This window comes from Thunnus maccoyii, chromosome 12 (assembly GCF_910596095.1).
Source record: "Thunnus maccoyii chromosome 12, fThuMac1.1, whole genome shotgun sequence".
NCBI classification, from domain to species: Eukaryota; Metazoa; Chordata; class Actinopteri; order Scombriformes; family Scombridae; genus Thunnus; species Thunnus maccoyii.
Window position 1 is genome coordinate 28,865,282 of NC_056544.1, and position 27,526 is coordinate 28,892,807.

The window sequence follows — 27,526 nt, forward strand, 5'->3', positions numbered from 1 at the left end:
TTAAACTTATGGCACTGTTACATGATCCTGGAGATTTCTGTGTCTCTATGTTGAGTAACATTAAAGATATCTTTCAAAGAAAGCATTTAAATGAGGATACAGAATGGGGGAAAACACTGCCAGGAACCTTCCAATTCACAACAGTATTTGTCTCACAGGAAATGTGACATCAGAGAACTGTTTTATGTCACTAGTCACTGATGCAGTGTAAATTTGTGCAGTGTTCCTCTGTATAGTTTTCTTTTGAGTCACTGGCAGGGTTGCTAGTATCAAGAAGAGACATCTTGACATTTAAAACAGAAAGTTGGGTTCAACTCCAACATAAGTTATTCTAGAATAATTCATTATGTTGGAGTTGAACCAGACATCACTGAAAAACAGCAGTTTGATGATTCGAAAAGGCAAGTTTGTGTTTTTCTGTTTGCAACAGGGAAACGGCAGTTTTTTTGGGCTATTAAACTCTACAAATGCTCTGCCGAATGTCATAACTCACCGACAATAAATGAGTGTGGAGAGTTGTGAAACTGTGTCTCAATCCATGTGCATACTGACATTAGTGAACATGTACAGGAATCTGCAAATATGTGTTCAGATTTGCAACTGGATGGAAACTTGTGAATGAGTAGATAGTCAGTCTTTACAGATTTGTCTACATATTCACCATACAGTTGCAAATCTGAATACACATTTGCAGATTCCTTTACACGTTCACAAATTTCAGTGTACACACACACACACACAGGGGCAGTGGTGGCCTAAAGATTAGAGAAACAAGCTTGTGACCGGTTCAATCCACAGACCAGCAGGATAAACCTGGTTGGGGAAAGTGAGAAGCAGTGTGAAGGCAGTGCTTGCTCCTCCCTCATTAAACACTGCTGCAGTGGAGCTCGATAATGATGTCACATACATTGTGACATCATAGCATGGTGCTATTGTGAGATCACATATAATGACAGGAAGAAGAAAAGATTAGTAAAGCTTTTAAAGTAACGGGATTCTATTTATAGCCTTGCAAAGGCAATGTTCCGTGATGTCACAGTGATGTCACAGTGATGTCACAAGGCCTGCTTAAATCACTACTTACATCACAGGATTCTATGATGCTGTAATTATAACAGATTGTGTCAGTGATAAAACATAAATGTACATGTTTACTAAGAAAAGTTGCCTAGCGTTTACGTTACGTACAGTCTAGCTAATATTACGACTATGTTAATTTAAAAAACAAAATGTGGCTTAACTTATTAAACTGATATGTGGCTTAAAATTAAAAATAACAGTGCACTGTTGTTTTGATGCTCAAAACTACATGTTTACTGTAGCGGGTTGCCTAGCGTCTGCGTCGGACAACTCTCCTCCGTCTGCGGGCAACAGTGGACCTACGGTACCTCCTGCGCCTACGAACGGGGCGAGAAGATCGTCTGCGTCTGCGTGGCATTGTCAGAATATGAATGACATGCTGGGTGAAATGGGTCCTATTTATAAACTCTGTTCGATGAGGTTTCATGATGTCACTGATGATGTCACAATTTATTTGAACTCATCCCCATGTTGAAATATTGTGAGTTATGACATCATCAGACAAACTGAGACGTTTGTATGACAATATAACACTATATCTATTATATTAGGCAAATGAAGGATTCTACAGAGTCATTTGATGCGTCACCAGTGTTCTGTGATGACAAAAACTGACCTTCATTTAAAATATACAGGAGACCGTTAACACTTTATGCGCTGCTCACACACACACACTTGTATATAGGTACACTTAGCTAGATTAGTATTGTGTGTTGCTTTTACCCTTTTGTTAAATAAATGCTTTTGGATATACCTGTTGTCTGTTTTAATGTTGCAGAAGAATGAGTTTTGCCAACCCCTGCTCCAAATCCTTCAACCTGAACTAGCTATTGATATGGTGATTTTGTTTATAGTTATTAAATTAATTATTAATCAAAGATTAGTACACTTTGAGACTGAATTGGCTATCTTTTCCCCTGAGTCCAGGGTGGTGCCCCGTTATTATTAATTCTTATTAATAATTTTATTGATTTTAATAATTAACGATTATCTTTGATAATACTATTTTTCAAGTGTGTCTTAAAACATCAGTCATGTGTCCATATGAACAGTGAAAGAAGTTTTCTTCGCTGTAATCATTCCTCCTGTTCATACTGACCATTAGAAGATCCTTCAAATGTCTTTTTAGCATCAAATTCCCTCTTTGTGTTTCCTCGGACAGTGTTTCCCTGTTGAGCTGCGGTGGAAGTATATTAACAAAAAGAGGAACTTTGGCACTAAAAAGACTGTAACATTGAAAGATGCAGAATGGCCCATTTCAAAATTATTTTAATAGATTAAATTAGATTATTGGATTATGAGATAATTATTAAGATAAGACTTACTGATCACTGTGGGGGAATTCACAAGCTACCCAACAATATATAAAGTAATCTGAACCTATAATAACACATCATAATGTATATGTTCATTATGTATTATTAATCTGAATTTACAAAGTAACTTGTAACTAAAGTTGTTAAATAAATGTAGTGGAGTAAAAAGTATAATATTTGCCTCTGAAATGTAGTGGAGTAGAAATATAAAGCAACAGAAAATGGAAATACTTCAGTAAAGTACAAATACATCAATATTGTACTTGAGTAAATGTACTATGTTACTAAATTCCACCACTGTTTACTTGTAAAGAGTATTTTAAGATCACGTAAATGATCTGGATACTTCTTACTCTACCTGTGTCACTGCACCTGCAGCTAATGAAATGATTTGGTGAATGTGGTGGCGGTTAAATGCAGGTTTGAGTTATTTACTGATCACAAGAGACTGTCTGTCTTTACCATCTGTCTGAAGGATGCGTTGTCTGTGCGTCTCTCTCTCTTCACCCTGCACATGCGGCTTTTCCAAGTCTTAAACGACAAGAGTTGAGTTAACTCTGCGCGGCCGTGCAGACAAATGAACGTTTGTAAAAGCGCGAAGTCCGCAGAGTGAATAAAGTCGGACACACCGCTTTGATTCCTTTGTGACGCTACAGAGTCCTTTGATGCGTCACCAGTGTTCTGTGATGCGTCTGGTGACAAAAACTTATGCGCTGCTCTGCCCTGTTTCACCACACAAACACACAGTACAGTATGTTGTAAAGGAGCAATCTGTATGTTTTTGGACCATATTAATAAATAGATTCACTATTTTTCAAGTGTGTCTTAAAACAGTCAGGGCTCCATATGAACACAGAAACAGTTTTCCTCGCTGTAATCATTCCTCCTGTTCATACTGACCATTATTATTATGCACTTACAATGTAAGTGATGGAGGCCAAAATCCACAGTGTGTCCACACAGTCATTTAAAAGTTGATGTGAAGCTTATATGAGGCTTCAGCAGTCTGAGTTAGTCATATCAAGTTACAGTCTTTATAATATCAAATTCCCTCTTTGTGTTTCCCTGTTTAGCTGCGGTGGAAGTATAGTAACAAAAAGAGGAACTTTGGCACTAAAAAGACAGTAACATTGAAAGATATCTACTTGATTTGACTCATTTGGACGCTGAAGCTTCATATTAGCTTCAGATAAACTTTTAAATACATTTTTCCTCAGGAGGAGGACTGTGGATTTTGTCCTCCATCATTTACATTGTAAGGTCATTATGAAGGGATCTTCTAATGGTCAGTATGAACAGGAGGAATGATTACAGCAAGAAAAACTTCAATGTTCATTTGGGCTCCTGACTGTTGTTTTAAGACAGACTTGAAAAATTATGAACTCCTCATTTAAAGATTAAGTTCACAATTCTTAGTCTGTCCTAAAACAGCAGTCAGTCATATGCACTGTAATAATTTCTCCTGATGGGTGAAAAAAATCTCAATATTTAATCAGTGTAAAACCTAATTCAAAGTTTATTTGAAGTTAATATGAGGCTTTAGCTGATACTTATCTTCCAAAGCACGTGTCTTCAGTACGAAATATTCCTTTTGAACTTTGTACTAAGGACTAACTTTGGAAGATACCCACTTGATTTTTACAAACTTAGTCTGCTGAAACCTCATATTAGCTTCAGATAAACTTTCATTTTCAGTTCATTTCTGCACAGAGCAAGAGCTGAGCACATTAGGAAGGGAAAACCTGCCTCAATGTTCATATGGGCACCTGACTATTGCTGTCCTGTGTCAAACAAAGAAATTACAAAGTACTCAAGACATAAAATTACTACTGTTGATTCAATCGGTTAAACTAGCGTAACATAATAAATAAATGAAACTAAAAAGAACACACCTTCAGATCAAATATGTAACCATTTATTGTTAGAATCGTCCTTTCAATACATAACACAGCTAATACAGATAAAAACAAGATATCACTATTGTATCAAAGGTCCACTGTAAGTTGGATGGTTGCTTAAGAAAAATATAACAAGATTTTTATCTTGAGAAAAATCGCCACGTGGTCATCATTCAGGAAAAAAAAAATAGAAGGCAAAAAGACTTACAGTATAAAATGTACAGCCACATGATTATATAATATATATAACATTGCACATTATACCAAAAAAAAAAAAAGAAACCACACATGAGAAAATAAGTGTACACAATATACAACAAGGCACTGTGGAAGAAAAAAAAACCTGCACGCGCATCTTTGGATGGATCTGCCGCCAGCGGAGCTCCACTGAAATGTTGTAGGAATGTCACACTGCAAACAGTCCGACCGAGCAAGTCATTCAAACTAAAACCTGATTGATCGCATCGAATTCTTATCCCTGCAGTCTTTTAGCACACAATAACTGTGCTGCATCTCGAGGACTGGATGAAAATGACATTTTGTGGCTTTTACGCAGTTTTAAGTGCTTTGTAGGTTCAGGGAAGCAAATATAAATGATAGTATGCAGGGTTATTGTTAAAAAAATCTTTTTCTCTGTTACCCTTTTTGGAGTAAAAAACATATCAAAAAGCCCAAAGATGACTGCAGTAGCTTTTCATAGACTGTTATATCAACTACAGGCCACTGACTTTGTTAAAAAGGGCAAACAGAACAATTTAAAACCTCGTTGAACCTCATTGGCAAAGCAGGTTAAAGAAATTCCTCTATCACAGAACATGTATTTTTACATTGTTAGATTGATATTGTAATATTTTATAGAAAGTAAATTGAGAAACAGTTCATATTTAAAATAATAAGACAGAAATGACTGTTTTTTGGGCTCATGAATCCAATTAAATTCATCCGTTATACCGCTGCAGAAGAAGACGACACAACCAGATGACGTCATCAAAAGATTTTGCAAGAGTGACTTTAAATTTGGCTAAATTCAACCGCATGTTGTAGCGATACGTGATCTGATGTCGTCTTCTCACTATTGACAGATTCTTAAAAAAAACAAAAAAACTGCATCTTATACTTGAGTTTAGCTTGAATGACGTGCGCGGTGGGACTTTGCGGTTTTGCGGTGTACAAGTACATTGGTGAGTTAAAAGGGGAACACGGGAGCACCTTCCAGATTCTGCTCACACAGGAACGAGAGTGGTAATCTGATTAGAGTTCGTCCTGCTTTAGTTCGAACAGGCACTTTGTGTGACCTTCGTATCGTCAGCAAAATCAATCGAAGCGATCAATCACAAACTTGAAATGCTCGAGGCGAGTACAGTTGCATATTATTTACAGTGAACAGATCATCCTGGAGAAAGTTTGTATAGAAGGTCAAGTCCCAGAGTTTTCAAAGCAGAGGAAAAGGCTTTTCAGACTAGCTATTTTCTTTTTCTCCATCTTCTCTGCCTTTTTTTTTTTTTTTTAATTTTCTGTATTTTTTTTTTTACATTCGAACAGCCTGTAGACACACATCTCTTTAAACTCACTCACACTCACACACACACACACACACACAGGCACACAAACAAAAACCTCAGTAACAAATAGCCCCATCTTGCAACCTTGTAGTGTCGCAGCACGTTAGCATCAAGAAGAAATGAACAGTTTTATTCCAAAACAAAACACAGCCACACTCCAAAGAATAAATGAAACCTTCAGCTCGATTCTTTGGTCTGGAAAACAGTGGGAAGTTGAATCTGTTGCATTTTTTTATATTTTGCTCTTACAGGAGCCTCGTAAGTTATGATGAATAGTTGGTAATTATGTAATTCATTGTCTTAAATGAATCATTTGTGCTCTCCAGTTGTCGTCTTCTTGTCGTTATGGTTCGATTGCATTTAAAAGTTTATCAGAACTTTTTAAAAAATCTTTGAGATACATAAACACACATCTGGATTTTGCTTTTAAACACAACGTTGTGTTATCTTCGACATTCATTAGATATATATTTAAAGGAACAACAGATTTGTTTCACTGTTACTGATGTCATTCAGTTGACATAACCTTAGATTTAAGGTTGATGGACACTGAGGCCACAAATGACCAATTTAAGGGAAGAACTTATGAAATCTATCTGGCTTCATAGGTTTATGAGTTTCCACATGCCGTCATCACATATATATATCACATATTTGATTCTGGTTTAAGCTCAGCATGTTGACTTGTTCACACTCCTCTGCTGATTGATTGCTATCAGATGTCCTACCATCCCTCAGTCTTTGACCTGAGACACTGCAAACCTGCACAATTACATCATTGTGGCACCAGAACTCAGAGCATACCTGCAGGAATTTAAAACACTGTGATCCGAGGAGCTTGTTGTCAACGGCTCATCGCTACGACTTTCTTACTCCTTCCAAAACATACCGGCAACAAACGCCACCATATTTTGAATTTTGTTTGAAATTTTCTGAAGACTTTTCCTGATTTGGTCCACTTGATAGATGGAGATTTATCCACTGTGAACAGCATGCACACAGCTGCAAAGGATTCGGTGCTGCAGACGAGCACAAAAAGCACACAGACAGTGTAGCCGCAGAGAAATTCTTCCTTTTGTTAAGGGAGTTCAGAGGTGTGCTGAACAAATCACAATCGCTCAAGGACACTCAAGCAGGGCAGATCCTTGTTGACTCTCAAGATTGAACCGAAAGCAGCTGAAGCTTCCAGCTTGAAATGATGATAATTGTTTCTTTTTGAAGTCCTGATCTATCAGGTGTGGATCTGTAATGTTTTGGAACAAAAACTTGTCAAAACATGATTTGAGCTAGTTTAAACATTAAGAGCATCGTGGTTTGTCTCCAGCATTCAGAGTCAGTCTGACATGTAAAAAAAAAAAAAAGTACAAGCTGCTCTCTCTCTCCGGAGCGCAGAAGACGGGCGTCCATGCACGGCCAGGCTGCGGCCACGCTCGACCCTCCGCTGCGCTCCGACAGGTGGCCAAAAAAAGTCAAAGGTTTGAAGGGGGGAGTTCACCAGGCGCTGCACTGGCTGCCGTGGCTGCTGACCGACTGACAGTTGCTGTAGCGCTTCTTGACGATCATGCTGATGTAGGCCTTCATCAGCTTGGCGATGTCCATGACCTGCAGAGGAGAGCAGAGTGTCTGTAGTAAATAATGTGTATTTTGATTAACATCCTTTCCATGCCAGGACTCAGTCATACCAGCTCGAATTACACTAAAATTTCTATCAATATGTCTATTTTAATACAATCGTCGCAATTATTGTTTTTGCTCACAGGAGCGAAGAAGATTCACTGTAAGTTCACATGAGCTGCATCAATTTCAGACAGTCTTGTCTATCATGTCAACTCTGAAGCACAATCTACCTTTAAATGACAGGGGTCTTAATATCACTTATTTCAACATGAGAAAACCAGCTATCTTTTAGTCTATCTTAGTCTAGGAATCTTATTTTGAAACTTTCTCATGAGGTACGAACCATTTGGGTTTCGAAGACCAGCTCTCGGCCCTCCACGGCGATCTTGTAAGCGTTGGGCAGCGGAGCTCCGAAGGAGAGAATCTGTTCATACGGGAAAACCTCCAGAGGCCACGGCTCGCCTCGCTTGTACACCGATATGGCCTCCCGGCTCACGCCCAACCACAGCTCAGAGGGGAACGCTCCGTCCCGGCACTGAAACGACAAGACGGAAGGAACATCCTGCGTGATGAAGGCTCATTAACTGTGAAAGTAAATACGTTCTGACTTTGAATTGAAGCTGAAAATGAAAGAATTGGCAACACTTCTTCTGTTATGTTCTCACCTCGACGTTGAACAGTGTGGATCCGTATCCTGGCCACTCCTTCGCCAGCGCCATGTATTTGACCATGGCCTGTTCCTGGTTCATCCCCTGCAGTTTCTTCCACTTGTCTATAACGCTGGTTCTCACCGCCGTGACCTCCTCCCTCATCCAGGCCTCCAGGCTGTTCTCCTCTTCCAGCTTCTGCCGACTCAGCGATCCGCTCCGGAAGCTCCGCCTCAGTGTTCCCTCCAGGAAGCTCGAGCGTTTCCTCTCAGCCGTCCCCGAGCGGTCGGCCACCGAGCCGTTACCCGGAGCGAACGTCTTGGCGGAGTTCTGCACCCGGGCCCGCAATCGCGCCATGGGGAACACCTGGGACATTTCAGGGATGGTGACCTGGGAGCTGTGGTCACCAAGCAGGTACTGAAGTCTCAGAGCAGCCAGGAACTGAAGAGTCTCTTCAGGAGCCGGATACTGACCACGAATAACTGCTTCATGAGCCTGTAGAGGGCCGACAAAGAGAACGTAAATCAGTAAGCAATGTTATCTAATCTAATCTTTAAAAACTGCTGATGATGTAGTCAAAGAGGAAAATGTTTCATTGACTGAAATTTTGATACCTGAGTTTTAGCACGATACTTTTACAATAAGCTTAACTTCTTTTGTCTCAATACCAAGTAGATATACAAGAACTTTACCTAAATTAACAACATTATCATTTAAAGAACTGGAATTATCTGACAGAGCTGAAGAAGGTGAGCATGCAGTCGATGCCAGCTTTTGGTACCTGAAAGCTGCCGATACTCGATGTTGTGGACACATTTTGAGACAAACTTGTGATGATGTTTTGATCGACTTAAGAAACTGAGTTGAAATATGTTATATGTCTGTTTTTAATAATGTTTTGAACTGTGGGAAATGAGCTGCTGAGCTAACCCTCACTTAAAGTGTTAGAGGAAAAATTTGGTGACAGTCGACATTTGTCTTATTGTCAACAAATCCAACAATGTGACTTAACAACTCTGTCTGCGGCCCATTGGTTCCTACTGAAGACGTAAATCTTAAAAAAACACAGTTTAATTTCCAGAAAAAGTCTCAGTAATTTCCTAAAATCTTCTGGCCACTGTTGTTTTTAGCAGACGAAAAAGAAGAAATAGTACATTTGTTCGGTACTATTTTCAGCGGCGGATGAATCCACATTTGGTGCTCTAGTGAGTATTTCTGGCAGCAGGACGGTGTGTGTGGGACTGAGTCAGAATAAACTACAGTGAGTGTGTTCATGGTAAAGAAGGAACATGTCACCCAGTGGAGCTGAGTGACTCACTGATGTGCTTTTAATAGTTTTCTGAAAACGACGCAGCACAAAGGAATAAGATAGATCAGGCTTTATATGCTCACACAGTACTTTTTTAGAAGATTAATTCAGTGTTGGTTTTGTTCTTTTTATGAGATTTGATTTAATAAACAACTAGAGACAATGATACCTGGTAGCAAATTAGGCATAAATAAAATTTAATTTGTTGACACAGGTCTGTAAAAGACAGAGACTATAAGATGTAGAAATGTGCTGATTCGTGTTTGGATGAGTCAGCTGACTCTCAGTCTGATGGCTCTGCAACTGTTGTACCTGTTCAAACATGAAGGCAAACTCCACGCTGTCTTTGGGAACATTGTCTGTGTCCAAGAAGCAGTAGAGCTTGAAATAAAACTTCCAGCCGGTGTTTTGTTCGTCTGGGCTCGCTGAAAGCCTGAAAGACGGAGAGTATGAATGAATGAATGTTAGTTTTGTATCATACCATTAAAACGGTCCATCACATGCAATAATACGACATATAAATAACAACTTGACGACTGACATTCATGTTCCAAAGAAAAACATGTATCACACAGAATAAATAAGAACAAGAATAAATGCTTCCGACACACACACACACACACACACACATACACACATAGTGGAACGTACTTTTCAAACTTGGCGAGCACGTCGGCCACCACCGTGCGGCTCTCGATGGCTTTCTCTGTGGTGTCGTTGTGTTCAAACAGAGCAAACATGTTCCTGCTGTCCTCCATGGCCAGACCACGGATCAGCTTTTCCACCACCTGAGACACACACACACACACACAGAATAAGATACAAACACTTTTAGAGGCACTGCCTAATAAAATATGCAAATCAGATCAAACAACACTTTAAATCATCTTTTTTGAAAAATGTCGTAAACACAAAGTTATCTGCACTAAAATGTCAAATCTATCACTAAAAGAAGATGCAAGGAAAAACTGAAGAACGATACTTTTAAGAGGGTCGTAGTTACACCTTTCATACTTCAGAACATGAATTAATAAATGAGTTTTGGTGCAGATACCAAAACAGCATTTTTTCAGAACCTTACTTTGAGGAATATATGAATATTTCTCTGCAAAACCTTTTTTTAAATGATCCAAATTCAACCAGATCTGACCATAGATGCCACCTTTCAGTACTTTTGATGCTTCTGATCACTTCTTAAAAGTAATGAGGGTCATTAAGAGTGTTGTGAACTACCGTATATCAAACTCAGCGTATTGATATAAAAACCATACTGTCCTACACTCAGCTGACACTAAATAAAAAAACAATGACGTATGAAGAATAGATCGATCCCAGCATCCCCTGCAGCCACCCACCTCTCCGGCGGTGGTGTGCGAGTTGATGGTGATCTTGCAGGAGCCTCCTCCGTGACAGTGCACGGTGGTGCTCATGTCCTGGCGAGCCACGATGGACCGGATCTCCTCCTGCGACGGGACGTTCTCCCTGGCTCGAGTCTTCCTCAGAGAGTCGAGGGCGAAGGCGGCGTAGCGCTCCATCTCCGTGCCGGGGAAGAGCTCTCGAGTCCTGCAGGGAGAGATTTTGATTGTCAGTGTGAGAGAATATGCTGATTATGAGGCCGATGTGGACGCTGAAGTTTCAGTCATATCCAACAAAACTCAATCTTCTGTAACGGTAAACATGCCCAGATGTTGACCTCACCTCTTCAGGTGGAACTTGAGGTATCTGAGGATGCTCCTGGTCGGTACGAAGGTGCAGGACATGCAGGCCACGATCTTCCAGCTGCAGAGGTTCCCGGGGCTGCCGGCCTGCAGCGGCCGCGTCGTCTGCTTGATCAGCTGGCAGTAGAGCTCGTCCCGCAGCGGTTTGAGCTCCTGGCCGGTCTGCAGGATGCCCTGGATGATGGGCACCGGGTCGGCCACGCCCTCCAGGTGCTGCAGAGAGCTGAACACCTTGAGGGCTTCCTCTTGCAGCGTAGTGTAACTTCTGTTCCTCGGAGCTGAGCAGAACCGAGGGGAAGACGTTAGTGATGTGATGCTACCTTGTCTAGTCTCCAGTATTGTTTTTTTAATGTCTTTTTAATGCAGGGAGAAAGTGATTCCAAACTCCCTTTAAAAATATATCAATTTAATTTTGCTTTGCTAGTTGCAAACAACATGAACCTTGTGAGACGTTTTAAAAACTATTCTTAATTGTTAAATGTCTTCTGGTTAATTCTGCATTAAAATCAAGTCATTATGTCCCAACATTAATCTTTTCTATGTGATAATGTTTCTATCCTCCATCTGTTCTTTTATGTTCCTCGTTATGTTTTCCCAGCGTGTAACCACCTCTTTTAATCACTCAATACTCAACACCTTTCAGTCTCAAATCTCAAGTGTAATAACTGTGATATTGTAGTACTAGACAGCACACATAATGGAAAAGTTGAACCGGATTAATTCATATCAAAGCTGGGGAAGATGTGCGTTTGGAAATCATATTCACATATTATGCTCGTGACCTGTGTGAACTCCCTTTTAGAAAGGACGTAGTTTAAGTACTTATGAAATCCTGTTAGAAACAGCCGTTTAAAGGCAGGTGGGTAAAATATAACGCTGCCTCTTATAATGTCTGGATTCAAAAACAGAGAGGGGGAAAAAATAGTCGAAGCAATTCCAAAACCCACATTTTTAAAGACTCCACCTCTTTAAAAATACAAGTTTATGAATGTGATGGCCGTATTTATGCAATGAGGTGACTTTGAACCTAAATTTTATCCTAATTATCATGTAAAAATATATGATGGCTTGTTTGAAACACAATAATAAGTTAAGAAAGAAAGGTTTCCAGAAATTAATACAGCAGCTTGGGACTGGAATCAATATTATAATAATATGACAGACTGAGTGTCTGACTGTGCAACTCACCGGTGAGGTGGATGTCTCCGTAGGGCAGCGGCAGCAGTGGTGAGTGCAGCGGGTGGTGGCTGTAGCGCAGGATGGGGTTCCTCTTGTAGATCTGCTCCACCACCTCCGAGTTCAGACAGTTCTCCTGCAGAGAGCAGAGAGGAGCCTGACGTCAGCGCAAAGCCCTGCGGACTATCTGAAGGGTTTTACTGGGGAGAAGGTAGTTTGGAACGACAATATCCGCTGTCTTTGAGCTCTATCTGGAGTGCATTTCTTCGCTGTTGTGGTCATTTAAGACGTGTCGATGAGACTTAAGACAAGCATGTCAGGTGAAGAACAGACTCTAACTGAACCATGAATGTGACTGTATCTGTTTATTTGTATTTGCCTTCTGTCAGTCAAATGACCTGACCGGCGTCCTACCTTGATGTCCTGGATGAGCTGCTGGGTCGGCGTGTCGATGGGCGCTTTGGTGTCGATGACGTTCTGGATGGAGTTGGCCCAACGCGTGGCCTCGTTCAGCAGCTTACAGTAGAGGCGGTACGAGTGTTTACGGCCGTACACGATCACGTTCCAGTAGCCTGTCAGGAAGAAGAGATGAAAAAATTAAAATGGCAAAGGTACAACTGTTTCAGATTGAGCGAATGGATTTCAGGGCAAAAAGGAAGCATGGAAGTGTCATGTTAGGCCACATGTATTCTGTTTAAATACAGATTTTAGGCTTTCAGAACCCTGATTCAGTGTGAAATATGCAAATTACAGATGTAAGAAACCAGAATATGAATCCATTTCTTACCGGTCTCTTTAAAGACCTTTTCGTCCGGCTGAACCACTGAGCAAAGGCTGTTGAGCACCAGCGTTCCCAGCTTCAGGGCGTTGCGCTCTGAGCTCTTATAGTAGTCCAGGGAATTGTGGGTAAGCAGGAACCAACGCTTCTTCAGCTTCAGTGAAGCCTTGCTGCTGTTCTTCATCTCTTTGTGCAGCCAGCCTGTTAGAAATAAAGAGGTTAGATAATATTCATGTTGCTAGAAGTTTGTTTTTTCTATTACAAATCCTTGAAATTACAAAAAAATGACAAAGTTGCAGGTTATTGTGATAAAACCTGCATATTAAATTAAATAAATTGGACATTTTTGTCTTCTCCACTTTAATTGTTTTTCTGTCAGAGATTTTCTGTCAGCTCAGAATTGCTTTTTCAGATTTTTTAATGCTTCTTTAAACTCATAAAAATGTACACAAAATGTATGGAGTTTGGTTTAGGCTGCCACATATGTAAACCTGCAGATTTATAAATCTGCAAAGTGCAAACATCTGCAAATCACAACTCTTTGCTTCATCTGCAACACACCAAAATACTTATAATACAATAAATTGATGTTTTCTTATCCAGTGTTGTAGGAATAACCTGCTCACCTATAAATGTAGAGTATCTCGTATGACAAAATTCAGCCATGAATTTTCTTTTTCTGTATGTTTTAACTTTGAATTTAAAATAAAGAGAAAGTAAGAAAATCACAGAACTAAGATTATGATTAATGAAAGATGGTCACAATAAGAAAGGATGAAGAATGACTTAGTGATTGTGTTGGCACCTCGGATGATGAACTCCTGTCCGTCGACGCGGGTGTCTCCCTTGGAGCGCTGCAGCAGAGTGATCCAGTGGTGCATCTCCTCAGGCGTGTCAGCGTTGCAGTGCAGCACGCGGTTCGCAGTGATCATGACAAAGGAGTTCGGCCTGTGATGGTTCAGAAATGCAGTTAATGGTAAAAATAAGAAGAGAGACGAGAGTCGGCACAGCTGACGCTTCTGTAATTCCTGACAAGTCACAAACTCTCATCATCTGGTTGACAGTAGAGGGAAAAACAACATCAAGAAAATTTGATTTTTAAATGAGTTGAAAAGCAAAATTCTGAGCAGTTTCACCTCAGATTGAATATGAATATAAGAGCAGCACCCTCTAGTGGCTGAGTTGAAAATAAAATAAGGATGTAACGTGGGAGGTGAGTTACAAAAAGTTAAAAATAGCTTAAACATTTTGAAAGATTTTAGAAAGGCCTTTTAATTTTGAGCTGAACTGTAACTTTGTGCACCATTTTTGCATGCAAATTGAGTCACGGCAGCAGCAAAAACAGTAACACCATGTTGCAAATATGATGGATATGAAACCTAATGTGATAAATCCACTAGTTGAGGTGCTGAAACCAAACAGGCCTCGATGAAGAGTTTCGGCTTTTATTTAACGGAAATGTTTTGATTCTTTCGTTCTGTTAAAGAATGTTAAACTGTGTGTGTGAAAAACATTTTAAATCTCCAGAGACGTGACGTGATGTTTGATGCAGGTTCTCACCTCTCTGGATTATCTGACGCACAAACCGAATCGATCATCCCCACATCCAGCGTTCCCTGAAAAGAAAGAGAGAGAGAAAGGTTCAGTAACAGTGTTCAAGGTGCGGATAATGAGTTTGACCTTCCTCTGCCCCGTGGAAACCAATTATCTCTCTCTTTCTCTCTCTCTCACACACACACACACACACACACACACACACACACACACACACACACACACACACACACACACAGAGAAGCAGCAACATGTTCACTAACAGGTACAACACTGAAAAAAAAGGATGAGGCATTTTTAAAACATCTAGTGTGTTGAAAATGCCTCATCCTTGATATCTCTGCTTCTGCTGCATCGATTTCAAATCTTCTTTTTTTAAAAAAAAAAAAAATAAATGTCCATCAGCAGTCTATCAATGTTACAGGAGTATAAAACTGAATCTGCGGAGTACTATTTTAACTTGAGGGTTGAATTAGAGGTCTTCACGGGTCCACTTGGGTCCCCAGAACCAAGTCGGGTGGTGTCTGGCAGAGTATTGGGTCTGTGTGTCAATATGCCAAACATCAGAGTAGGTGTGAGCCTGACCTCAACTTGACTACAGGAGATTTTGTTATTAACTTGAGGTGGGGAGTGTAGTGAGCAATGAAGTGTAGGAAACATGTTGCTGCTCTGATTATGGATTCGTCCATATCAGAACGAGCGTATATAGTCTCATACTTGCTCATAGACTAAAGGAAACAATAGAAACAACTGCAGGTTCTGGTTAATTCTGCGATCAGTCAGTCTAACGTGTTATTTACAGCTAACATCTGTTCAGTCTGTACATAAATGTGTGTGAATAATCAATACCATTTTATTTTACTTTGCGTTACACGTTGACCTCAACATTTATAATTTTCTCAGTGTTGTTTTAAATGTTAAATTGTTTTTTTTTTCCTTCCACAAAATGCTCTGCATACAATACTACGACTCCTTTTCCAACAATGCTTTGCGTTACTGGCGTTACTCACCACAGCGTTCTGGGGGTTGGCCTGCTCGTCGTGCATCTCTCTGATCTCCTGCTCTGTGGAGCTGTGCACCTGACTCAGCACGCTGAACCACTGACTGTAACCATGGAGACAACATCAGCATCAGCATCGAGACATTAAGGTAATGACAGCAGCAGCAGCCGATCAGCTGATCATTTTAAAAAATGACTCCAAACGATTCATCGATTATCAAAATAGTTGGTGATTAATTTAATAGTTGACAACTAATCAATTAATTGACTAATTGTTGCAGTAAACAACAGGGACATTAAACATATGTGTGTGTTTGTGTACATATAAAGGTAGAAATGAGGGTGATTCTGTGTTCAGACTGATCTGGCTCTTCTGTTGGCTCACACAGAGAGAAGCTGACCCTGTAAACCTGCTGCCAACACACACACACACACACACACACACATACACACACACACACACACACACACACACAGTTCATCTTCCTGTCAAGGCAGATACTATGTGGAGGAAGTGGACTGTCCCCTCTGAGAGGAAATCAATGCGTTGCCCGGGGCAACCAGCACACCGACCCCTTAGTGGCGATACCTCCTCCTCTATATTCTGTCTGTGACTGTGTGTGTTTAAACCAAAAATGTGGAAAAAACAAGACAAGAAGGAGTTCGAGAGAAAGAAAAAGCAGCAGTGTAATAATGATATAACCTTTAAGTTAATAATAATTATAATTTATAAAGAATATAAATGTGTTTTCAGTAATAAAGTGATTGTGTTGTCTTGCTACTAACAGTATGAACAATAACAGCCAATACAAAACAAGTCTGAAAGTGCATCATTTATGAAGCAGTTATGACTGCATCCTTGTATGAAAGGTGTTCTACAAATAAGGTTAATAGAAATACTTGACCCCACATGTTATTTGCCAGTATACGGAGCTTATCGCTACCTTACTTGAGTCATATTCATACATAAACACACACTCTCACCTGGCATCCTCGGCAGACTCTGCGATCAGATGGTAGGTCCTCTCTGTCATCACAATGTCGATGCCATTCTCCTTACCAGTGTTATCAATGATTTCTCTGTAGATCACAAAAAAACAAAAATGCGAACCTTACAAAATGATTGAATCTGAATATATTAAGGTAAATCCCCTTCTAATTTTACTATAGTAGAGGAGATGGGGAAAGGTTGGCCCACTAAATTTCATTAAAGGAAAAATAATTCTCAAAGTCACCACTGGGACACAATCAAAGGATGTAAATTTATTGAATAAGACTATAACTGTTCTTAAAAAACTGTTTTTACTTTGTATTTCTAGCCGACATGTAGTGGTGCATTTACTATGGAGTCAGCATCTAGTGGCCATTAGAAGAACTGCATCATGAGATGCTTTGCTCTGACATCAAGATCCATAAAACGTCTATAATTATGACATCAATACTTATTGAGATTATGTTTATTGTGATGTCCCGATCCATTCATTTCTTTAATTCTCACTCTCAGCCTACATAACTGCATGCTTATAGGTTTTTCCAACATCTCATTACAATCCAATCCTTTGTATTTTAATTGCTTACTTCTGGAAAAGTTTTTCTTTTCATATAAAGTGTATACAGGGAATTCTATCAGTAGTATAAATTTCTTCAGCAATGCACAAAAGTAACTCTAAATTATGTTTCTGAAGGTGATCTGACCTTTGTAGGAAAATAATATTTACCCCCTGCATAGTGTTAAGAAGGCAACTAGAGGTTTTGTATTCTAATTCTACATCGCACCCATTGTTATTTTCCTTCCTTACTTAGCACTGTGCATGTCCAGCACCCCTTTTATCTTGTCCTCGTTGTCGTTCTCGAAGTACATGAGCTTGCTCTGCCGCAGCACGAACCAGCGGCGCTTCCAGTTTCGGCGAGACAGCGTAGACGAGCCCCCTCCCTTCTTGTGCAGCCAGCCCTGCTTCAGGGCCTCCTGCTTGGCCCGAAACCACAGGAAGGTCTCATCCTTTAGCACGCACCAGCGCCGCTTCCACGTGTTCATCAGGCCGCCTGGAGAGGAAAAATATGAGATTGTTCACAGTCTACTGCCAAATCTCTGAGGAGGAGGGCCGTGACTGAAGGGCGGCACAGAGAGATGTTAGATATCAAATAGTCAGTTTGATGCATGCGATCACCTGGAGGGCAGAATTTGATGTGAGGATTGAAAATAGAGGGAGAGAAATCCAACTATTACTACAAATCTTATTACAAAAGAATGATACTGTCCTACTGAGGGACAAGTATTCATTAATTTGTTCAATGCACATTGATCGACATTTTGGTTTGATGTGTTGTTCAGGTGTCCTCGTTTTAGATTCTTCAGCAGGTAGGGTCTCTGGGGAAACCAGTTTAGTTTGTTTAACAAATATAATGAAGGAATTACCTTTGATGTAAAGGAAGCTGTGGAAGTATGGAAGCGTGACGCAGCTGTAGACCGAGTCTCTCCGATACGACAGTTCATCATCGGTGTCGAACCTGTCAAAGTCGTCCTCGCTGTCCTCAAACTGGAATAAAAACAAAGGAAATTAGAAGAACTACACTCCAAGATGTTTGAGATTAGAAGAACTGGATGTAGCCATTTGTAGCGCTGCAGTACTTCAAGCATTATTTTTGTTCTGTAAAGCTCTTTATAAGAGAAAAACTGGTAATGTACTGTAAGGCAGTGGATAACACCTTGGCTTGAAGCCTTATGTACACTGCCTTTGTAGTCTTCGTCCTTCTAGTTGAAAAAGGTTTCAACTCTGAGCAGATAAAGCGCAGGGACAAGCCTTCCCATCTGAACCATCGACAACAAAAGTCTACAAATTCTTGTTGCTGACCATCCAAGACTTGTTTGATCTTTCTGACAGTTTTCAGGAACAGTGCATCACGTAGAGGTTCAAGTAAATTTTCTGTTAAAACTGCATTTTTGATAACGTAACTATAAAGAACAAGTATGTGTTCCCCAGCAAGAGTAAGATGCAGTTCACACACACAAAAAAAAGAGAAAACCTCGAGTATGATTGAAGTCAGAGCTGCAGGGGGGACAGGAGGGGAAATTTTTAGGTAGGCTCACTGACTAAATGATTACAAATCTTAATTGGTTTCTAAATGGACTGCCCTACATACAGTCAGCAGTAGAAGCTATGCTGCTGGATGTCACAGCATTCATAAGCTTAGTTCTGAGCAAAATCCACTGATAAAGACAGTGAGATGTAGTTGAAAGCCCTGGAAAGGACCTTGAAATAAAATTGTTTCGTCGAACTGATTAAGTATTAAGTCTCACTGTCGCCTCATTAAGAACAGCAACCTGGCGGTAACTGACTGTTGGGTATGAACATCTTGACTATGACTCAACCCACCGATGACTGAGCGCCCTCCGAGCTGAAGCGGTACGCCCCTGAGCTGTTGTAGGTGCCCACAGATCCGCGGTAGTCTGGAGACCACTGTCCGCTGCGAGGGTTGGAGAAGGCCACGCTGCCGCTGGACACGATGGCGCCCTCGTCGTAGTCGTCCTGGTCGTAGTCCGAATCCTCATCTGGCGGTATGAGCTCCACCAGGTCGTCGGACTGAGCCTCGGACGAAGCCTGGGGGTGGCAGTAGGCTGAGTCCCCGCTGGACGAGGCGCTGTGGCAGGCTGGAGGCACCGGCGGTAAAGGCAGCGGCTGGTGAAGCAGGGTGGTCGGCGGCAGCGGTGGGATCACACCGTCGTTGGCGTACGGGTCTTCTTCAGATGAGTCGTCGCTCGTCCGGATCCCGCTCGTCCGCTGGCCGTCCGAGTGGCCGTGCTCACTCGGGTTTGGTGAGTCTTTGAAGGCCTCATCATCAGCGCCAAACCCTTCATCAACCTCCTCTTCGTCGTTGCCTCTCCTGCGTCCGCCCTCCTTCTCCTTTTCTTCTCCTTCTCTGACACCCAAGGAGCTCTCGATGTTCCGCACGCACTCGTCGATCTCGTCGAAGTTCAGCGAGTCGAGGAACTGCTGCGCCGCCTTGCAGGCTTCGTCTTCCAGCCGCCTGAGCTCCTGGTCGCGGAGGAGCTGCAGGCGGTTCAAGGAGGCCTCGGTCAAGGAGAGCTCCTGACGCTCCTTCTGCCTCTGCAGAGATTGAATCTCCCGCTCCAGCCGCAGGATCTCCTCCACCTGAGACGCCTCGTGAGGACGGATTGCCTCCGCTTCAGACGCCTCCTCGAAGACCTCTGATGACTCCAGCTCCTCCGGAGGCTCCGGCAGTGTTGCGGCTGCTGCTGACAGCTGAGACTGAGCCAGAACCAGGGAGGCTAGCTCTTCAGCGCAATGCACCTCCTCAAGTCTGCTGGCTTCCTCAGCCTGAGGACAGAAAAAAACACATAAATCAAAATATAAATCTGATGGATTCTGAACTTAAACTGAATGTTCTCAAGGCACCAGAATCCATTTGGGATACAATCAGTTTTTTGGCAGACCTTATTTTCTCAAAATGGGCGCAATCATTTCAACTTATTCCAACTGTGTGCAGCAATGCTTTTAAGATACTAACACAAATGTCTACAAAATTCTTGAAACAAGTTGATTTAAAATAATCCCGTTGCATTGAGCTTTTTTCTTTCTTTACTTGTTAGCTTAACGTTTAGATTTAAATAACAGACAAATACAGTTTTAAAAAAAAAAGTTCCTTAATAATCAGTGTCATCGTACCTCTCTGGTGAGTCTCTCAGCCTCCAGCCTCTGTCTCTCCCTGCACAGACACAGACAGACATCAGCTGACAGAAAAAGGTGCTAAACGGAGGGTAAAACATTTCTTGTTCTGGGCCCATCTCCGTGCGTTGTGCACTTCTTGTGTTCTTTAACAGGAATATTGCATAGCCCCAGGTTTGATGTGTGGTAATTAGCTAAAAGAATGAAGATCTTGAAACTAGAGTTTGACACAGGGACCTTCTTTTAAAGACTGGGCTTTAAGATCAGATAATAAAGTAAAGTTGCATATTTCCAAACAGAATTACAATTAATCACATGATCACGAACCAACTGCCTCACAGTGAACGTAGAGTTTTAGGAGCAGTTGCCCACCCACACACTGGGAATATGTAGAACAGTAAAAATGTTAAAATGTTATTGCCTGGATTTACATAACAATTCCACTAACTACTCCTTTAACCCGACCAGCCTACCTCTCCTTCTCCTCCTCCATTCTCCTGTGGCGCTCCTCTTCCTCCCTCCTCCTCCTCTCCACCAGCAGCTGGCTGTACTCCCGGCGGGCCAGCTGGCCTCGCACACGTTTCTGGAAGGTGAGCGCTGCCCAGCGGAGCAGAAGGAACTTCCTCCTCCAGTAGAAAGCCCGGTAGTTCTTCTGAATGACCACGATGCACTGCAGCAGCTTCCTGTACTGCTTCCTGCACGCAGGACAGCGTCGACAAAAATACAGTCAGTGAACCCAGATGGTGACGTTTAAATACTGCTGTGAACGTGGCATATCGGGTCGTACCTGGCTATGTAGCCCATGACGTGGGCTTGGATGATCATGGCTGCTCTCAGGACCTCCACCTCCCTCTGCTTCTCCAGACGATGCTCCAGAGACTCCCGGAGAAAGACCTGAGGAGGAGGAGGAGGGAGGGAAACGAGGAGAGGAGAGGAGGAAGGATGTAAGGAGAGAGAGAAAGTGAGGTAAAGAAGAAGAATGTAACATTTAAATGAAGGTTTACAAGGAGCGTCACAAAGGAAAATACAACTTTGACGACTCCAAATCAGGCTGAGATGAAGGTTTACGTGGATGTTTATTGGTTAAACATCTCATTGTTTTTTTTTTCATAGCAACTGACGACACAACTGCACATTTTAATGGTGTTTTTAGTATGAATGAGTTATTTACTGCTTTATTTCTTCAATGCTGACATGTTTGAATATGTAACAGGTCTATAAATATATGTGTGATGAAACAATATCAAATAAGCACAACAAAAATGGAAACACACTGTGTGAAATATCACACAAAGACAAAAGAAAAGAAGATTTACGACATTCTCCACCGACACACCGTGGAGAGGTTTGTGCTTAACATAGCACATCCATTAAAAACGCTGTATTACACACACGTTATGAATAAAAGATTTACATGTGAACAGAATTAAAAAGAGACAGTCCCTCCTTTTTTCTATAACATCGCCGTTTAACAGACACTCCCTTCCAGGAGAGCGACTGAACTGAACAAAGCAGCCGACGCAAATCAAATCCAGATCCTCCTCTCCTTTTGTTCGAGCCGCTAAAGACCACAGATTACCGCGGCAAGTGATTTCGGCTACATCACTCTGTGAAAAGACCGATCTTACAGGCACTTAGTGCAGCTGCCTGCTATAGGAGCCAAGCTGTCGTCCATTGATAGAGAAACTGGGCCCACTCAGGGCCGCCGGGGGTTAATCCGATTAGGGAGGGAGGAAAATGAGATATGGGACGTGGTCTCGGGCGAGAGAGACGGTGGGGAAATGTCACGGTGCTACAGGGGTTCAGGAGCACAGATTGCCTTTCTCCTGTTGAATGATGTACCGTGTATGTGTGTGTGTGTGTGTGTGTGTGTGTGTGTGTGTGTGTGTTGTTGGCTGAGCGACAGAGTGTTGAATCCTCAGCGGTGAAACACTAATGAGATTTTCAGGGGGAAATGTAAACTCGTTAGGGTGATTTGGACGTCACTGACAAGCAGGTTAATTAACAAGGAAACATGCAGTACATGCCAAAGCACGTGCACACACACACACACACACACACACACACACACACACACCAGTGCATTTAAAAGCTTCTGAAACAGCATTTAAAGCATCTGGGCAGATTAAAACTCTATTCATTCACTCTGCGCTAAAGATGGAAACTTGTAGAACATTAATAAAAGAAGTATTCAAAGCAAAGATAGCCACCAACATGGAAACATACTCAACAAAGGAACAGAAGAATTATCTGAAGAATGTACTTTAACTTTTGCTGAACAGTGGCCACCGTGTCCACAAGCAGTAACTATAGAATAATGGTAGGTGCTAAAATAAATGAGATTAGATTTGTCTGAATCTCAATCAAATAAAGAATATTAAACTGAAAGTGATTTAAAAATGCTTTTAAACGACCTCAAAGGGAAGATTTACAATAAAACTATACAAGAGTGCAAACATTTAGAGACAATATTCTCCACTTCTCTTTCCCTGATCTGGATTTCTCTTCAGTTTCAGTTCTGGCTCACAGTGATCATGTGAGCAGGTGTTACAAGGCTGCGTCCACATTGGCCGCGTTACTTAAAGCACAGGTGGTACTATTCAAAATACTCCCCCACCACCAACTCTTTCTTTATCTCACAACCTGCACTCTTAATAATTTAACCTAATAGTTTATTATTATAGCTACATTTGCCAATGAATGCATGGAATAAGATATGATAATAATACAACTTTTGTTTGTTTGGGCCTTAATCGGCTGCAAGAAAGCTAAAGCTAACGTACTATTTAGCCAGCATTGCTGAAGGACTAATTTTGGTAAAGTTAATCGTTGCTACATATGAATCTGTCTGGATTCATCGTTCGGATGTTTTTACGAAGAAATATGTGTAGGTGATTTAGTAAAAGCAGTTATATGTTGAAAATATAGTCATCATGTGCCATTAAAATACAGGTTATTCTCTATTAAACTTGATTTTTCAGTGAAATTTAACCACTATTCCAGTTTTCAAAGACTTAACTGTGCAGCGAGCTGTTATCAGCTGCTCTACCAAGAAACTGGAAGTAAAACAGGAAGTTAAATCAGAAGCCTCTGCTCCATGACATTAATTTCACTTTTTTCGATCTCATTTTGACCGACCAGGTTCTGCTAAGAGTCTGATTAATGAAATCATAAACTAGCAAGTTATTCCTTCTGGTTTAATGAGCAACTCCACACAGACTGTCACATCCAGACTGTGGAGGTTGGACAGAAGCGTTATGTGTTTGTTTGCTTCCTGATTTATTTCATACTAGTGTTTTAAGACTGAATAACTTCCACATTCACACAAACTAATTACACCTGTCAGACCGTGATTAACCCAAACATCATCGCACTTAAGAGAGCAACACATACATCTATTTTTACTCATTTGAATAAAATTTGACTGTAACAGCTGAAATTAAAGACAAAAATGACTTTATAAGGAGATCTTGCAGAGTTCCTTCTAAAATGTAGTAAAGTACAAGTGAAACGTAGAAATCCTGAGGCCTTTGTTTAATTTCTTTAAAAATAAACAGTGTTTTATAATAAAACACAAAGACATAAAGTAAAAAGCTTGTGGGGAACGGCTCTTTGTTCGTCCTCACAATGCACGATCAGATTTACGTCCCCACAACGTGATTAAAACAATTCAACACACACAAACAAAGTGAGACACACACACACACACACACACACACACACGCTCACTTTATTTTAACAACTTCAAACATGAATCACACATGCATAAAAAGTGCGGCCTCATGTACGAGTGCACACATTTACATCCCAATGAATTGAACAACTAATCCTTTTTAATCATTACTATGCTAATTAGTGGAGCGAAAGCCTCCCTAAGCCTCGGTGCACTTTTTGATTCTTGCTGTCGGGGCCTTCAGGGAGCGTCGCTCGCCGTGACAGGTCGGCCCCGTGGAGAGAACAGAATCCTGGGAGAAGCAAGCGGGCCCACATCACTTCCAAGAAATTAAGTTTGTGGCTATAAAAAAAACTAACAAACAAACAACAACAAAAAAAGCCCCGTTCTCCCAGACAACAGTCAGGACATGTGCCAGCTGAAAGGAGCTGGAGGCGGCGTAAATCTGACTGCGAGAGGCAGCGGGACAAAGTAGACGAATCCCTCGGAGAGAGATAGAATTGATTTAATGCTTTACAGACAGTCGCAGCGGCAGGAACCGCTTTCAGACACGCTGCTGACACTGCCAAGGTTAGAGGCTCTACAAAAGGGCTTTCAGGTGACGTAACACGCCCCCTGGTGGCAGCCATATTGGATGTTCTAAAGAAAAGTCTGCAAGTGTGTTTCTGTCAAAAAGTGATTGAAACCAACAAAGACTTGACAGACTCATAAATTTTACCACCGAGTAATCACACAGTCAACACACTGAACCACGTCTCTGTAATGACTACAGTTCTGGCGGTTGACCCCGCGATCCCTGCGACAACGCCAATTATCACGTGTTTTTGTACCAAAACAAACATGGACGGCAGCCAGCTGCTTGTACTGTTTATATGCAGAGCGATTTGTGCTGAAAAGGCTGTTTAGCTCTTTGATTTGATCTTGTAGAGACATTTGTTCTCATTTCAGTTGTCCAGCGCTCTCTTTCACACCTCACCTCTTCTTCTTCTTCTTCTTCTGTTTGTTTACCGGTACGTCTCAGTCTGTGATACACAAGTGATGTCTTCCGTCCCAAAAATATCAAACTTGTTTTGAAAACTCTTTGAGAACGACTGGCAGCGACTAGATCTGCAGACTTCAGATTAAAGTCTTTACACTTTATGATTTCATCAACACCAACTGACTGACCTGCTCCAACTTGCTCCCAGCAATTGTCATGCACAAATCAGATTCATAATCAGCTCAATAGACACTGTCTCAACCATGTAATGCTAAAAAAAGAATATGTTCCCATCAGTCTTACAAGTATAACGTTATTTTGTGCCATTTTTCAAATACCTGGTATAACATTCAGGTTTTTTTTGTGTACAAATTGATAAAAGCATGAAAGACTAGTGAATTCAGGTGATACTTGTTCCACCTTAACGCTGTAGCTTTGACTCTTAATTCAGTTTCTTGGGCCATTGTTGGTTTCTGGACAAACTGACACACACACACACACACATAAAGCATTCATCCACACACACACACACACATACACTTCCTCCACTGCTGTCACCTCCTGCAGCATCACATGGTCATGCTGTGATTAGGGATCTGTGTCCCCCATCTGTCATTTCCCCACAGAAATACTCACACACACACACACACACACACACACACACACACACGGGCAGCAGGTATATTCTTTCTGATTCAGTGTAGTGGAAGAAGACAGTGATAGACTGAAGGGATGTAAGCTGGATCCAATAACGTTGAATTCCATGCTTCAGGTGCTCTAGACTTCAATTATTCATGATCTCTCTCTCTCACTCACACACACACACACACACACACACACACACGCACACACACACACGCAGCCTGCAGTCATACAGGTACCTGCGCTCTGGAATGGTTTCATCAAACTGGATTTGTAAAACCCATGAAGCCAAATTAAGCCTTGAGGGGAGCAGAGTTCAGCCAAAATGGATTGGCGTCCCCCGGGCGGCGAGACAAGTCCGCATCCAATCACATTCCATATTAGCTCAGAGAATACGGATCAGCTGGTGCGAGCCGGAGGCAGAACGAGAACGGCAGGACATTCAGAAGCTCGTGGTGGTTTGACAGGAAAAAAAGTCAATTCTACTGTAAATAACTGAGCCGAAGGGATTTATTTCACTGCTGAGAGACATGCAAATACCAGGTTAAAGTCATGAGAAAACCAATTTAAATTAACGGTTGTCGACTTATTTTTTGAATTTGGCAAAGGAGACGTTTTAAAAACATAAATTAAGTTTAATTTCTGCACAGAATGTTTGTATCTGTGTAGTTTTGACTCTTTCTACACGGTCTCTATGTGCAACACAAAGTCAAACTACGCAGTTAAAAAGCAAAGTTAAACACTTTACAGCAGTCCGTCTGCCTCAGAAAACACATTGTTCTGCTGTTATAATGATGATCAGTGCTGATAAAGTCAGTTTGGATCCACTCTGGTATTAAACATATTGACGCCCGGACCAGAATCAATATAATTTGACCTCAGTTTGACTGGTCTCTGTTTCTATGAACCAGGTTATGGACCTCAAATTCATGGTCAAGGCAAAAATATAGTCCTCAAAGGGGAAATTCATGTGTTCAAATGCAATAAAAACATCAAAACAGGACATGAAGATGACATTTCGAGTCATTTTGTAAGAAAAAGAGTCCAAATTCTCTGATTCCAGCTTCTCAAATGGTTTCTTTAGTCCTTTATGAGAGTAAACTGAATAATTTTGGGTTGTTGTGATGGTCGTGATAAAAGAAGACGTTCACAGACAAAACCACTTCATGTGAGTATGATTAAAAAGCCAAGAACATCTGTCCTCACCTTGGTCTTTCCCAGCTGCCACTCTGCACTGCTGCTGTCGTAGAGATGCAGCAGCTGGACGCAGCGTCCTCTGGGGTCATCTGGCATCAACGGGCCCCGCATCAACACCTTGTACCTGGAAATAAGAGGATTTGATGTGGATTCCTTTGGTATCTGAGTTTCTGTATCAATATATATATGATGTAAAACAGAAGGTGATGTATGTGTTTATGCATGAGTGGAATAATACGCAGAACATCAACAAACCTGGAGCAGAAGTCCTGGAAAGGTCTCCGGATGGGGAAGCCGGTGCGTCGAATCTTGACCGTCTCCAACATGCCGGAATATCTGAGCTGGTTCAGAACCACCGTCTGGTCGAAATGATCAGGCATCTGGAGGCAGACAGTGATGATGGAAAATTTAAACTCAAAACCAGGAGACAGTTGTTAGGTTCAACGAATGGGCCAGATGTGTCATGATGGTGAAAACACAGGCCTGGATTTTTCCAATATTAATTCATTTAGGAATGTACTTCATAGATGAAACTGTTTCTTTTAGGACTGTTTCCAACTGCAAATGTAGTTTTTCTCATTACCAAGTGAGAATTATAGAGTTAGAGCAAACTATTAATACAAATTTGGCAAAAATGACTCATATATGAAAATGTTTCCTCTGTGTTGCACAAGCAGCTAAGGATGTAATTGTAG

At 41.3% G+C, this 27,526-nt stretch overlaps 1 protein-coding gene across 1 annotated transcript in view; it reads right to left on the reverse strand.

Moving 5' to 3' along the window:
* Positions 1 to 4,295: 4,295 nt before the first annotated feature.
* The window catches only part of myo10 (myosin X), a 155,569-nt gene continuing 132,338 nt past the window's right edge, over positions 4,296 to 27,526 (reverse strand). Inside the window, exons 20-41 of the mRNA XM_042429034.1 lie at positions 27,087 to 27,211; positions 26,841 to 26,955; positions 21,128 to 21,234; positions 20,814 to 21,035; positions 20,341 to 20,380; positions 19,030 to 19,992; positions 18,072 to 18,192; positions 17,455 to 17,698; positions 16,640 to 16,735; positions 15,666 to 15,759; positions 14,662 to 14,717; positions 13,907 to 14,049; positions 13,111 to 13,302; positions 12,738 to 12,895; positions 12,336 to 12,459; positions 11,128 to 11,425; positions 10,785 to 10,992; positions 10,081 to 10,217; positions 9,742 to 9,862; positions 8,139 to 8,615; positions 7,817 to 8,008; positions 4,296 to 7,458 (exon numbers count right to left, since the gene is read on the reverse strand). Coding sequence (XP_042284968.1) covers positions 7,348 to 7,458; positions 7,817 to 8,008; positions 8,139 to 8,615; positions 9,742 to 9,862; positions 10,081 to 10,217; positions 10,785 to 10,992; positions 11,128 to 11,425; positions 12,336 to 12,459; positions 12,738 to 12,895; positions 13,111 to 13,302; positions 13,907 to 14,049; positions 14,662 to 14,717; positions 15,666 to 15,759; positions 16,640 to 16,735; positions 17,455 to 17,698; positions 18,072 to 18,192; positions 19,030 to 19,992; positions 20,341 to 20,380; positions 20,814 to 21,035; positions 21,128 to 21,234; positions 26,841 to 26,955; positions 27,087 to 27,211 — 4,344 coding nt within the window. The 3' untranslated portion in view covers positions 4,296 to 7,347. The remainder of the gene's footprint in view (positions 7,459 to 7,816; positions 8,009 to 8,138; positions 8,616 to 9,741; positions 9,863 to 10,080; positions 10,218 to 10,784; positions 10,993 to 11,127; positions 11,426 to 12,335; positions 12,460 to 12,737; positions 12,896 to 13,110; positions 13,303 to 13,906; positions 14,050 to 14,661; positions 14,718 to 15,665; positions 15,760 to 16,639; positions 16,736 to 17,454; positions 17,699 to 18,071; positions 18,193 to 19,029; positions 19,993 to 20,340; positions 20,381 to 20,813; positions 21,036 to 21,127; positions 21,235 to 26,840; positions 26,956 to 27,086; positions 27,212 to 27,526) is intronic.